At 54.0% G+C, this 12,371-nt stretch overlaps 6 protein-coding genes across 6 annotated transcripts; 4 read left to right on the forward strand and 2 right to left on the reverse strand.

The window, feature by feature from the left end:
• Nucleotides 1–513: 513 nt before the first annotated feature.
• On the reverse strand, nt 514–2,603 carry J4E88_000488 (uncharacterized protein; the record flags this gene model as incomplete). Its single annotated transcript, XM_049394164.1, has 2 exons — nt 514–1,676; nt 1,727–2,603. 2 exons carry the CDS (start codon nt 2,601–2,603, stop codon nt 514–516), a joined length of 2,040 nt encoding a protein of 679 aa, XP_049259993.1.
• Nucleotides 2,604–2,795: 192 nt separating this feature from the next.
• Nucleotides 2,796–4,616, forward strand: J4E88_000489 (uncharacterized protein; the record flags this gene model as incomplete). Its single annotated transcript, XM_049394165.1, has 2 exons — nt 2,796–3,436; nt 3,485–4,616. 2 exons carry the CDS (start codon nt 2,796–2,798, stop codon nt 4,614–4,616), a joined length of 1,773 nt encoding a protein of 590 aa, XP_049259994.1.
• Nucleotides 4,617–5,037: 421 nt separating this feature from the next.
• On the forward strand, nt 5,038–5,652 carry J4E88_000490 (uncharacterized protein; the record flags this gene model as incomplete). The annotated part of the gene is made up of 2 exons (XM_049394166.1): nt 5,038–5,117; nt 5,169–5,652. The coding sequence occupies 2 exons, from the start codon at nt 5,038–5,040 to the stop codon at nt 5,650–5,652; spliced, it is 564 nt and encodes a 187-aa protein (XP_049259995.1).
• Nucleotides 5,653–6,416: 764 nt separating this feature from the next.
• Nucleotides 6,417–7,790, forward strand: J4E88_000491 (uncharacterized protein; the record flags this gene model as incomplete). Its single annotated transcript, XM_049394167.1, has 2 exons — nt 6,417–7,521; nt 7,579–7,790. 2 exons carry the CDS (start codon nt 6,417–6,419, stop codon nt 7,788–7,790), a joined length of 1,317 nt encoding a protein of 438 aa, XP_049259996.1.
• A 546-nt stretch (nt 7,791–8,336) lies between these two features.
• On the reverse strand, nt 8,337–11,659 carry MTR4 (ATP-dependent RNA helicase mtr4; the record flags this gene model as incomplete). The annotated part of the gene is made up of 4 exons (XM_049394168.1): nt 8,337–8,517; nt 8,568–9,130; nt 9,178–10,920; nt 10,967–11,659. 4 exons carry the CDS (start codon nt 11,657–11,659, stop codon nt 8,337–8,339), a joined length of 3,180 nt encoding a protein of 1,059 aa, XP_049259997.1.
• Nucleotides 11,660–11,953: 294 nt separating this feature from the next.
• On the forward strand, nt 11,954–12,299 carry J4E88_000493 (uncharacterized protein; the record flags this gene model as incomplete). The annotated part of the gene is made up of 3 exons (XM_049394169.1): nt 11,954–12,131; nt 12,179–12,211; nt 12,274–12,299. 3 exons carry the CDS (start codon nt 11,954–11,956, stop codon nt 12,297–12,299), a joined length of 237 nt encoding a protein of 78 aa, XP_049259998.1.
• Nucleotides 12,300–12,371: the final 72 nt, after the last annotated feature.

Raw genomic sequence — 12,371 nt, forward strand, 5'->3', positions numbered from 1 at the left:
CAGTAGGAAGGAACCGAGGGCGAATCAGGAATACGAGCACGTGCGGACAATATACATGTAGTGGAAAGGGTCGACGGACGGCCTGAGGCGGTGCGGTGCGGCTTATGCGGAGATGCAGCACCTCAGCCTGCATCTATAAACAAACCTTGGGTACGTCACTGTCATGAGCGCCACGAGGGTCTCAACTTTCTTAGCGCACCCAAGCACGGACGTGGCTGACTCTGATTTGACTCTATTACTCCAGAGTCCCATGTGTTTCAGATGCCGCGTCGCCTGTACAGGGAAACTCTGCATGTATGCACCCTTGCAGACGACGCGTGGGGCTGCACATGTAATATCACGCATTACTATCAAGACATGACATCCATGAATCCATCAGATTAGGCATCATGTGTCGCCTGGGCAGCAAACTCTACTTCCAAGTATCCAGCGTCATTCCGTGACGTGAGACGCGTTTGCTATGATGCGTTCCCGTTGATCAGGTCGCACAGTGCGCACAATGACTCTTCAGCGCTACTCGTCCGTTTCCGAGCCAGTGCCATTGCCATCAACTGCTTGCTCGTCGAATACTATTTGCACGCCTTCTTGATCCAACCTCTGTCGTAGAACCAGAAAGCGTCGTGTGTTCTCCTCAAATTCCTCTATGCTGCTGCCCGCTGCTTCCAACGCCCGTACCAAACCCTGATTGTCATCACCTGGCCGTATAAGCCCATCTATCCCTATACGTTCAAAGTAGGATCGAAACTGCTCAAGTTCGGCGAGCAGCCGTTCTCGTAAGGCGGGGTCATGAGGGCGCCCAGCTACAGAAGAATCGTACGACGCTATATTGTCATCGGGAGCTAGTGGATCGGAAACGGATGTGAATTTGGACTTGACGTGAGGGTCAAGAAGGGCCATAAGCGTTTGGTTATCGGAAAGGATGACATGTCGGGCAAGGTCCGTCTCTGGTATCTGCGCAAGCCAGTATGGATCCTCTCCTGTTCCCAGCTCTTCTTCAAAAGCGTAGCACATCTCCACTAGCAAAGTCGTCCCTTCGGTGTTGTTCCACAGGTCTTTTGCCTTGGGTACATATAGCTGACATAGCAGCTCTTGATACTCGCCGTTTGGCTCCTTTCCCCACACAGGTTTTGGTATCGGGGAAATGTCCAGCTCCTTGCACAGCCGCGCTGCTAGCCATGGATATTCTTTGATTGCGTTGCGCAACGTTGAGCGTGCTTCCTGTGGCTGTTTGATGCGATCGTGAGCAAGCGCAACGCTGAAAGCGAGATTCGGTGGAACCTTCCACTGTCGCTGGAGGTAGTCTGCTTCGACCAGGTTAACTAAGGCGCCTGGTTCTCGCCCTCTCAAGGCTAGTTGATCGATGAGGAGTCGAAGACAGTAAGGATCATTCTCAGGGTCCATTGCAAGTAGCATCTTAGCCCACTCGAACGATGTTCGCCACGTCGCACGAATACCTAATGTATTGATGTAGCGCCATACTGCAAGCCAGAACTCGCGGTTTTCTGGACGGCGAAAGTCCAACCGGGCTTTACCAGCCGCCAGGTTCGCAGAGAAGGTAGAATGTACGGAGCGCCCAAAAGTGAAGAGAGCGCGCTCCAACATCTCGGACGCAGCAGCAGGTTCTCGCTGTTGCTTAGCGATCTCTGAGACTTGAAGCAGAGTGGAGATGTGGAAGGCTGTGAATGACGTTAGTACTTTAAATGACATGGAAAGTGGCTCAACTTACGGTTGTGGTGCAAGAGTTGGATCATACGCTCAGAATCCATACTTGCGACACAAATCTGGAACTGCCGCTGGACATCTTGATACATGTTGTTGTGAACAAATCTGTATTCGACAGTGCCGTCCGCTCGTTTTTCGACAATTTCCATGCCGAGGCCACCAGATGTAGCTCGTGGCCACTCCTCTTTACCTTGGATGAAGATGTTCCGTCGAAGTCCCAACGATGCAAGGTTGCGATTACCAGGAGCGTTACGTCCTGCAATTGCAGCAGCGATGCCACCTTGCTGACCACGTTGTCGAGGCCGCGCCTCGTCTTCGGCACTTTGCACAGCGGCTCGACCGAAGAGCCTCTTCATCTCGTTTGCGGCATGTAAATGTTGCGTGTCCACACTCAGCACAGAGAAGAGTTGCTTCTTCTCTTCGCTAATGGGGTCGTGTTGATCTGATCCAGGTCCCGTTTGGCTGTTCATAGAGAGGTTGAGGGCAAGCAATGCCCGATCAATCTCATCAAGATCTGACTTTCCTGTGGTAGAGGCGGAGGGCTTGTCAGAATCTGCAGCTTTGCCCTTGGCTTTGGCCTTCTTTTTCTTCTTCTTGCTCTTCTTTGAGGTTTTCGATGCAGGCATAGGCTCGACCTCCGCGTCGTCATCGGAATCTTCGGCCTTGCGCGCGGCGTCTTGATCTGTTCCTTCGTCCTCTTCGTCTTCTTCATCTTGGTCGCCACCATCGCCCAACATAGCAAACAGGCTGGGTTTCGCCTTTGTCTTGGGGGCTACCTCAGGCTCCGACTCTTCCTCGTCTTGGTCATCTTGGGCAAGCTGTTCCTGTATCTGCTTCTCTTCAAGCTCTCGCTGGGCCCGCCGCAACGCTCGTGAAGACATTTTGGAGTGTCGAAAATTAAGTGTTTGGGGTAACGTGATGACGTCGTAGTGGTTTAGAATGTTCGCAGGGGATGATTGGGTCCCCGCTTTAAGCGCTTGGACTAGGCGTTCTCCCAGCCTGCACCATGATTTCACCCGTGGACTACTGTTGCTGCCAACCTCACTCCCAATCCCCTTCACCCCACCTGCCAGATGCGGGCTGCCTTCCAAGTGCTTCGCTCTGCACGTCGCCCGTGCCTGCGCAAGCTTGCCCGCAGCCGTGTCGGCGTCTTTGCGCCGAGCAATGGCCTAGGCTTCCGGGCTCATCACCACTACCGCCAGCGCACCTCGCCCATCGTCCTCGCGTCGTCGATGCAGTTCCGCGCCCTCACAGGTGCGCTAGTGGCTGCCGCCGTCGCCTCGGGTGCCTTCTACGCTTACAACGACAAATCCTCAACAGGACACGCGCAGTCCCCCGCCGACCAAGCCAGGAACCTGACCAGCGCCCGAAGCAGCGAGCCCGCGCGCAAGGCACTGGTCGTTGGTCCCGGCGAACTCTACACAGGAACCATCACTGGGCCCATCTCGAAAGAGACGGATGACTACGGCAGGAAGGTGCTGGAGATGCTGGACCCCGACCAAGCCACAGCCAAGCTGAGGAAGAATGAGGAGTCGTGGCTCGTGGGCAGAGGGCAGGGCGTTGTGCGGTACGACGTGGTGCAGATTCCCAGCAACTCCCCCATCGAAGACGACCATGCCGAAAAGATCATCGAGGTACCATCGAACCTGGCAGCCACGGACAATGGCGCCTCGGCCAGCGACTGGATGTTCTGGGGCGTTTTCGACGGACACAGGTAGGTGTCGATCAGGGTCGCGTGTCTCGCCAGTGCTAACCTCGACAGTGGCTGGGTTACCTCAGCCAAGCTTCGTCAGACCCTCATCTCCTACGTCGCACGCGAGCTCAACACGACCTACAAGTCGGCCGTCGAGGACCCTGCGCTCCACTTCCCGAGCCCCGATGCTATCGACCGCGCCATCAAGACCGGCTTCACCAAACTAGACAACGAGATCGTACACGAATCCGTCAAGAAAGTCCGCAAGGCTCAATCCAAGATCGCTGCTGCTGAGTTGCTGGCCCCCGCCCTTTCCGGTTCCTGCGCACTCCTCTCCTTTTACGACAGCCGATCCAAGCTCCTGCGAGTCGCCTGCACGGGTGATTCTCGCGCGATTCTGGGTCGACGAGGGCCCAATGGCAAGTGGACCGTGACTCCCCTGTCTGAAGACCAAACCGGTGGAACTACAAGTGAGGCTGAGCGGTTGCGTCGAGAGCATCCGGGTGAGCCCAACGTGGTCCGGAACGGTCGCATTCTAGGTGGACTGGAGCCATCCCGGGCGTTTGGCGATGCATCCTACAAGTGGTCCGCCGAGACCAACGCCGAGCTCAAGAAGTCCTACTTTTCGCGATCGCCTTCAACACTACTCAAGACTCCTCCGTACGTCACTGCCGAGCCGGTCATCACAACTACCAAGGTAGAGCCAGAAAAGGGTGATTTCGTCGTCATGGCTACTGATGGTTTATGGGAGATGCTTACCAACGAGGAGGTCGTAGGCTTAGTTGGTCAGTGGCTCGACGCTCAGGGCAACCCGGCCAGTCAAGGTTCACAGACTCAGTCCTGGCTCAAGAGCTGGTGGTCCACACAAAAGCAATTGCCTGTCGAGCAGAAGGCAGCGGAGAAGGGAGAGGGTCAACGTGCACCAATCCGTCAGCAACAGTGGGGTACCAAGACTAGCCTGAACGAGCGCTTCGTGGTTGAAGACAAGAACGCAGCTACGCATCTTGTTCGGAATGCACTTGGCGGAAAGGATCAGGATCAATTAAGTGCTCTCCTCACCCTCCCAAGCCCCTTTTCGCGACGATACAGGGACGACTTGACCGTCGAGGTCATCTTCTTCGGAGAAGGCGCAGGCACCGGTAACGTCACTCGGAACCAGGAAGCTAGTGCTGCAGAACCAGAAGTCAAGCCCAAACTATAGAGCATCTTGTTGTTTCCAAATCTGAACATTTGTACGGGCGATATCCTTAGGCGACTGATGGTCCCACGGCGTTTGCGAGCTCTTCTGAGCAAGGCGTTTGACGGAAGCATGACGCGCATGGCAAGTTTGTTTTTCTGGTAATACGTAGCATGGCTTGGTCTCTGGACCCTGAATTGAAGTGAACCAGGTTCTCGGCCTGTCTGTCTGTCATTCCACGTGCCCGCGTGTTGTTGGAGCTTTCCCGGTTAGATTCCGCGATGTCCGCATGATGTCATCGTTGCGAGTAGAAGCATCACGAACTTATCATGAACTACAAAATTCAGTTTAAAAAAGCCCTCGAGTGCCAGCAATTGCCAGCCACCTAACCTCATCTGATCCTACCATCAAGTCTTTTATATCTACGATTACCCCGACAAATAACATGGCGGAGTCACTAGCAGCATTCCGTGACCGTAGGTCGAAAGATCTCCGTCAGCTGGCAGAGGAGCACCTGCAACATGAGTAAGTAGCGTTAGATTTACGCGTCGATTGGCGATAGCTAATTCGAAATAGCCTCAACCAACAAGACCGCGAAGTACTCAAAAGCGCTGGTGGAAAGGTGTCGATGCACGCTGGTTTCGCGTCAGCAGTCGGACTGGGTCTAGGAATCTACACAGCATATCGGCTGCGAAGCATGCGCCTTGCGTACTTCAAAGCTTTCCGCGCCGCGGAGAAGCCCGTAGAAGTACGCTTCGCTGACGGCCGTACCGAGCCTGTTCCAGACATCACAGCACAGATCTCTGGACCTTCGCGCTGGGGTGATGCAGCGACCTACTTCCTCTTTTCTGTTGGCGGTCTCTTCCTTGGAGGCGAGCTGGGTCTTTTGACAGGTACAGCAAGCGCAGCAAGGACCGTGACCAAAGACCCGGCCAGCAAGGAGAGGATTGAGAAGGCGTTCAAGAATTATCGGATCGATGTGTTGCAGAGGGAGATTGAGCAGCTGAAGGGCAAGAGTCGATTTGAAGAGTTCTTTAGCGGTGGCTCGTCTAGTGCATAGAGCCATCCCACGAAGAATGTACCCAGCGGTGAGATGTAGTCATGGTCGCGTACGCGTGTGGAGTTTCAATTAGGCGGTATACTTGCCCATCTTAACATGTACCTCAATATACATGGATTGCGTCGTTCATCAATGCAGAAACTCATCTATAGCCTAACGATCCCGAGTGACGGATGCATTGTTGATATGCCTAGAGATCTCCATGTGGGCCATTCTTGCAGCCACCCAATTTGATGGTTCCAGACTCGCGCACATGACGTGTCGCGCTAAAATGGTGGCGCGGCTGTTGCAGATCGTTGGATGAGAGCAGACACCCGCGTGGCTTGCAACCTTAAAACAGCGCCTTACGTCATGGCACTCTGCCTAACTAGGGAGTCCCGGATGGTCCGTTCGAGCGCTTGGAAAACAATCGTCGTCTGGGATTTCTCAACGGCAGCGGCTCTTCTCCAAAAAAGTATTGCTTCTTCATTGCATTCTCTCCGCATCCTTTCACCTGGGGAACTCGGACGTGGCTTTATTATACGACGTTGTAGTCGATACTCATTTACCCCGTACTCGGATCGGACGGCACTGCGCTGCACTGCATAGCAACCAAACTCGCCGGCGCTTTCACAGCATACGTCTGCACGACTGCACCATCACGACTATCGCTTGAGCAGGATTGACATAGCCAATATCTGTTCCTGCCTGCGAGCCCATAATTCGGTCGTCGATTTAAAGAACATATCACCCCTGCGGCGATCATGAAAGGGGCGATACTTTCCATGGTGTGGCTTGCTGGCCTCACTGCAGCCCAGAGTAGCTCGGCCTCGGTCTCTCCCTCAGTCATAACTTTATCTGGGTCGCAGCGGAGTCTGACGGGCGATGATGCGGCTCCAAACCCAACCGTCCCCTCGGATTTCGAGGGCAGCACCTTTGCGACAGTAACATCGGCCGCGTCGTCGGGAGCGTCTGGTAGCACAGCCTCGTCCAACGGCACGGCTTCGATCACAAGCAGCGCACCACCCGTCACAAACATCGGAGGAAACAACAGAACACTGACACCGACTGGCACCGAGACCGCTCCAGCGCTGCCCTCCAACACTCAGCCTTGCAACAACTACCTTGAGTTCTGCAACCGCAAGTACTCCAATATTACCGAAGTAGCTGCGCACAACTCGCCCTACACGCGAAAGAACAACATTGCGCGCAACCAGGAGTACGGCGTGACGCAACAACTGAATGATGGCATCCGCATGCTGCAGGGCTCAGCCCACTACGTCAACGGCACGCTCTACTACTGCCATTCTTCTTGCGACCTGCTCAACGCCGGTACCGTTGAAGACTACCTCCGCGAAGTCACGGCATGGGTAGCAGATCACCCCTTCGACGTCATCACGATTCTCTTCGGCAACTCCAACTGGGACGAAACGACCGATGACGGCAAGCCACTCGTTACATCTTCCAACTTCGCCGAGGCGATCGAGAAGTCCGGTTTGATCGAATACGTCTACCAGCCTCCCAAGACAGCCATGGAGCTCAACGACTGGCCAACGCTGGGCGAACTCATCCTCCACAACAACCGTGTCGTCACCTTCATTGACTACAATTTCGACACCGATGCGGTGCCATACTTGCTTTGGGAGTTCTACAACATGTGGGAGACGCCCTTCTCCCCAACCGACCCCGATTTCCCTTGCACGCTGGGTAGACCCGAGGGCATGTCCGAAGAAAAGATGAGGGAAATCATGTACATGGCGAACCACAACCTGAACGCCGAGATCTCGTTCGCTGGACTGAACCTCCTCGTGCCTAACGTAGCGGAGATCAACCAGACCAATGCGCTGGAAGGAGAAGGTAGTCTAGGTCGCATGACTAACACCTGCACCAGTATGTATCCCCTGACCCATTTTCTATCTTGCATTTTACTAACATATCCCCCCACAGCCAACTGGGACCGCCCACCAAACTTCCTCCTCGTCGACTTCTACAACCAAGGCCCCATCAACGGTTCCGTCTTCGAAGTCGCCGCCCGCGCAAACAACGTTACATATGACCGCGAGTGTTGCGGCACTGCGTCTCTGGGCAACGTGCTGCTCCAGCCCAGCGCCACGTACTTTGGTTTCGTGGTTGCGATTGTTGCCGCCTTGATTCTATGACCTTCTTCGACGGTTGAAGTCGTCTAATTGGATAGTTGGTATATAATACGGAGGAGGGATTTCAATGTGCACAAGCATGGCGAGGGCGTTTAGTGGTGGAGATCTTTTGTACTCTTTTTGCATAATGATAGCGATTCCAAGCGATTCTTCATACATTGAGAATATATTAAACTTTCTTAGCATTTTCTCACGCATAACTGTTCATTGATACATCATAGTCACGTTGGCAGAAAGTGACTGTACTGTATGTGTGAACATATCACCATGCATATCTGGAGCAATGTACGTGGGGGATCCTCAGTCATGGTGCAAGCCCACAACATCAGATCTAGTGAATTTCTATCCAGGATGCATTCACGCCGTGTCCCTTGAGGTGCACAGCGTCGAAAGCTCCTTGCGTGCGTCCGAGACAATGGCATGTCCGGTGGCGTTTTTGATTCAACCGCATAAAGGAGAACGCCATGTGAGTGCCATACTTACCTGCTGAACGATGATGCTACCAAATACTCCCACCAAGACCATAATATACAAGACATGCTTCACGCATTACAGGTACAGCGACTGAGCTGCGACCAGATCCCTGCGGACGAGTTCAAGTGCTGCCGTGAACTTTTGCTCAAGTTCCTCGCTTCCCATGACCTTGGAGGCCTGGGCCATTTGTCGAAGTAACTCTTCTAATCGTCTGAACAGACGAATTAGACTTCCCTCGTACACGTCTGTCATTTTGCTGTCTAGTGTTAGTTGTCGTCAAATGCGACAGAAACAAAGCGGACATACCAAATCTGTGCGAATGTCGCACCCTTTGACCAGGCGTAGACGACCTCCATCAGCTCATACTTGAACGACTTGAGGTACTCTTCCTCGTTGACTGTCAGCTTGCTCTCTTGAGACATCTTCGCGATAACCCTAGCTTGCTGCTGGATCTCGCGGTATGGCTTGGCAAGCTCTTCTTTGAGCGCTGGTACTTCTTGCGTCTTTTCCTCGAATATGAAACAACTAAGACAAGCGACGCACTGCTCTGGCGTCAGCTCATTAAAGAAACGGTTAAAGAGCAGCTCGCTAAGCACGAGCTCATCACCGGTGCTGATCTCGCAAGCGACACGGGCCTTGAGCTGCACGACGTCGGCTTCGTCGATGAAGCCGAGGCGCCGCAGCACACGTTTCCTGCTCTTCAATTCGTCTAGTTGAATGACCGACAGAGCGTTCGCAATCTCTTTCCTGATACTCTTGATCTTCTCACCAATCGCAATCTTCTGCGCGTACTGGCTGTACAATTCGGGTAGCCTAGGCGAGTTGTGAAGAGGGTTCGAGAGAAGACGGGACTCTAGCACTTCGATTTTCTGCAAAACGTTAGATAAGAATGCGAAATCTTGATAGTGAAGCTTACCCTTAGCAGCCTCTTGAAGCTGTCATCCTTGATGTTCATGTTCTCAATGGGATCCAAAATAGCAATTCCATCAGGGAAGCGCTTCTTGACCTCGTTCAATGCCTTGCGAACGTTATTCCGTTGCTCTGTCGACTTGAGCTCGTTGGGGAGGAAGACTCGGAGATGACCAATTGATTCGATGCAGTTCAGAACCACAGGGACAACCTCCATCTTGCCCTTGTCCCCTGTCGCAGGTGGGCGCACACCAGGCGGTAGGCCGTCATTTGCCGCTGGTACGAACTTGGTGTCGCTGCTGACCGGTAGTAGAACGTCGACAATGTAGGATTCTTGAGGTGGAAGAACTTCGCCCTTGTTAGCCTTGCGAGCAGTGTACGCTACCACAGCACCCCAGCCAAAGTCATAGTCCTTGAACTTGATCTTGACTAAGCGGCCACCCTGCAGGAACTGCAAGCAGTAGTTCGGCTGCATGATCACGTCACGCATGTCCTTGGTATGGGTGTCCAATTGCTGTCGCAGGTTGTAGTAGTCTTTGATGGCTAGCTCATCGACGACGTTAGTGTTCGCCTTTTCTTCTTCAAGCTTCGCAAGTTGCTTCTCCAGATTGGAGACACCTGCCGTGCTCTGGAACTGGAAGAAACACCTCTCCAGCATGAATTCGGGGGAGATGCCTTCCACTCGCATGAGGTTGAGAATCATGTTGTATCCCAAATGGAAAGCTGAGTTGAGGTTATCCTGTTGACCGCGGACAATCTCCTTAGCCACAGCAGGCTCCATCTGCTCGCCAATCATCATGATGACAATACCACGGTCATCAAGACCACGACGTCCAGCTCGACCAGACATCTGGATGAACTCAGAAGGCGTGACCCATCGCTGCGATACTCCGTCAAACTTGCGCACACTGGTGAACACGACTGTCTTGGCCGGCATGTTCAATCCGATGGAGAAGGTTTCGGTCGCGAAGAGAACCTTGATCAGCCCTTCCTGGAACAAGATTTCGATGGTCTCCTTCAAGATAGGCAGAAGACCGGAGTGATGAACACCGATGCCTCTCCGGAGAAGGGGGAGAATGTGCTGAATTTGGGGTAGTTGTCGGTCCTCCTCTGACAACATCTCGATGGCGCTGTTGAAGACCTTGGTCACCATGGCCTTTTCGGAATCGTCGTTGAACGCGAGCGAGCTCATGGAGAGCGCGTAGTTCTCGCATTCCCTTTTGCTAAAACTGAAGACGATGACCGGATTGTAGCTCTTGACCATGATCATCTTGACAATCTTGTAGATATCCGTCTGGTCCTTGTTTCCGCCCGTGTTGGTCTTCTTGTCCTTGCCCTTGCCTTTGCGCTTCGCCATGAAGTCCTTGGCCTCGCTTCCGCCCTTGTCCGCAATGGAAGACATGGCTTTCTGGAAGTTCTCTTCGCGGAACACACCCTTTTCATCTACCACCAAATGTATACCGTCGGCACCAGCGGGGAAGAAATAGTGTTGTAGCGGCGTCGGACGGAAATCGGTGTAGACGACGTGGCACGGCTGGCTATGGGTTTTGGTGATCCATTCGGCGAACTGCATGGCGTTGGGAATGGTGGCGGAGAGGAAGACGTAGCGGACCTTGTCTGGCAGAAGAATGATAGTCTCTTCCCAGACGACACCTCTTGACTTGTCGCGCAGGTAGTGAACTTCGTCGAACACGACCCAAGCTACTTCGCGCATAATCTCGGAACCTCTGTACAGCATAGAGCGCAGAATCTGGATATGTTAGTCTTCATCCTCCTCCAAAGCGTTGCGTACATACCTCCGTCGTCATGACCAGACAGGTTGCAGTGGGGTTGATGGTGACATCACCAGTCATCAGACCGACGTCGCCAAACTCTGCCATGAACTCTCGGTACTTCTGGTTGCTAAGCGCCTTGATGGGACTGGTGTAGATGACTCGCTGGTTGTTCTTGAGACATTGCGCGATGGCGTATTCTGCCACAACTGTCTTTCCGGCAGAGGTATGCGCTGACACCAGAACACTTTCGTTTCGCTGTATCGAGGCGATGGAGACCTGCTGGAAGGGATCCAGGGTAAAAGGCCACTCGCGCGCGGGCTCTGCGGGGGCCTTGTGCTCAGAGATGGGGACGTAGTCGTAGTCCGGAGGGAGCGCGACTTGATGGCGGACTTGATGCGAAAGCACCACTGCCTGACCCTCTTGCGACTGCGCTTGAAGACCCGCTGCGGCAGCCATTTCGCGCGTCTGCTCTGTCTCGAAATCGTCGGTAACTATAGGCTCGGGCTCATCGCGCTTCTGCTTCTTCTTCAGAGCCTGCGCGCTACTGCTTTCGTTCGGGGCTTCAGATGACTCTGCAGGCGCATCCGCCATGGCAGTGTCAGCGACGGGTTCAGGCGACTTGACGGTGCCATTCGCCTGGCGCTTCTTGTTCTTCCGGGGCGCCGTGTCCGTGGACGGGCCGCCCTCAAAGACGTCGAACATGTCGTCGTCCATGGTGGGTGGTTGGTTTCACTCTGTGCGCCGTTGAGTGAGTTTGTTTCGTGGGGTTGCGTGGTGGACCAGACAGGCAGTTTTGACCTGTCGCGAAAGATTATCGAAGGCGAGCGCAACGGCGATCGAGAAACTTTGATGGGCCTTACTAAGCGGGTCATTGCCAAGACATGGCAGCCGTGGAAGCTGCAACTCATCGAACCACCGCGACCAGAACTCCACAACCTCTCCACTCTACAACACAGACAAAGTACGCCCCAACTCGACGCCAATTGCAACACCAGCTGACTTCCGAAGATGCTCGCCCGTGCTACCTTCCGCGCCGCCTCGGCCCCAACTCTCGTCGCCCGCCGCGGCTTCCAGTCCACCCGCGCCCAGTTCGCCAGCCCATACCACTATCCCGAGGGCCCGCGCAGCAACTTGCCATTTGACCCACTGAAGAAGGGCTTCGCCTTCAAGTACTGGGGATTCATGGGTACGCACTGGCGCCTCGCAATCGCTGGGTAGTGCTAACATTCGCAGCCACCGGATTCTCCCTGCCATTCCTCCTTGCTGGTGAGGCGCCCGACTCACTGATATCTACTATGAGAACACATCTAACAACATCCCTACAACAGTCTGGCAGACAAAGAAGAACAAATAGATGCAGTCATTCGGAACGTGGGCACGATACTGGACTATGGGAAGGGCACGGGATTTGTAGAATATCGGAGGG

The sequence above is a fragment of the Alternaria novae-zelandiae genome (assembly GCF_023758075.1).
Source record: "Alternaria novae-zelandiae strain BMP 2774 chromosome Unknown scaffold_1, whole genome shotgun sequence".
NCBI lineage: Eukaryota > Fungi > Ascomycota > Dothideomycetes > Pleosporales > Pleosporaceae > Alternaria > Alternaria novae-zelandiae.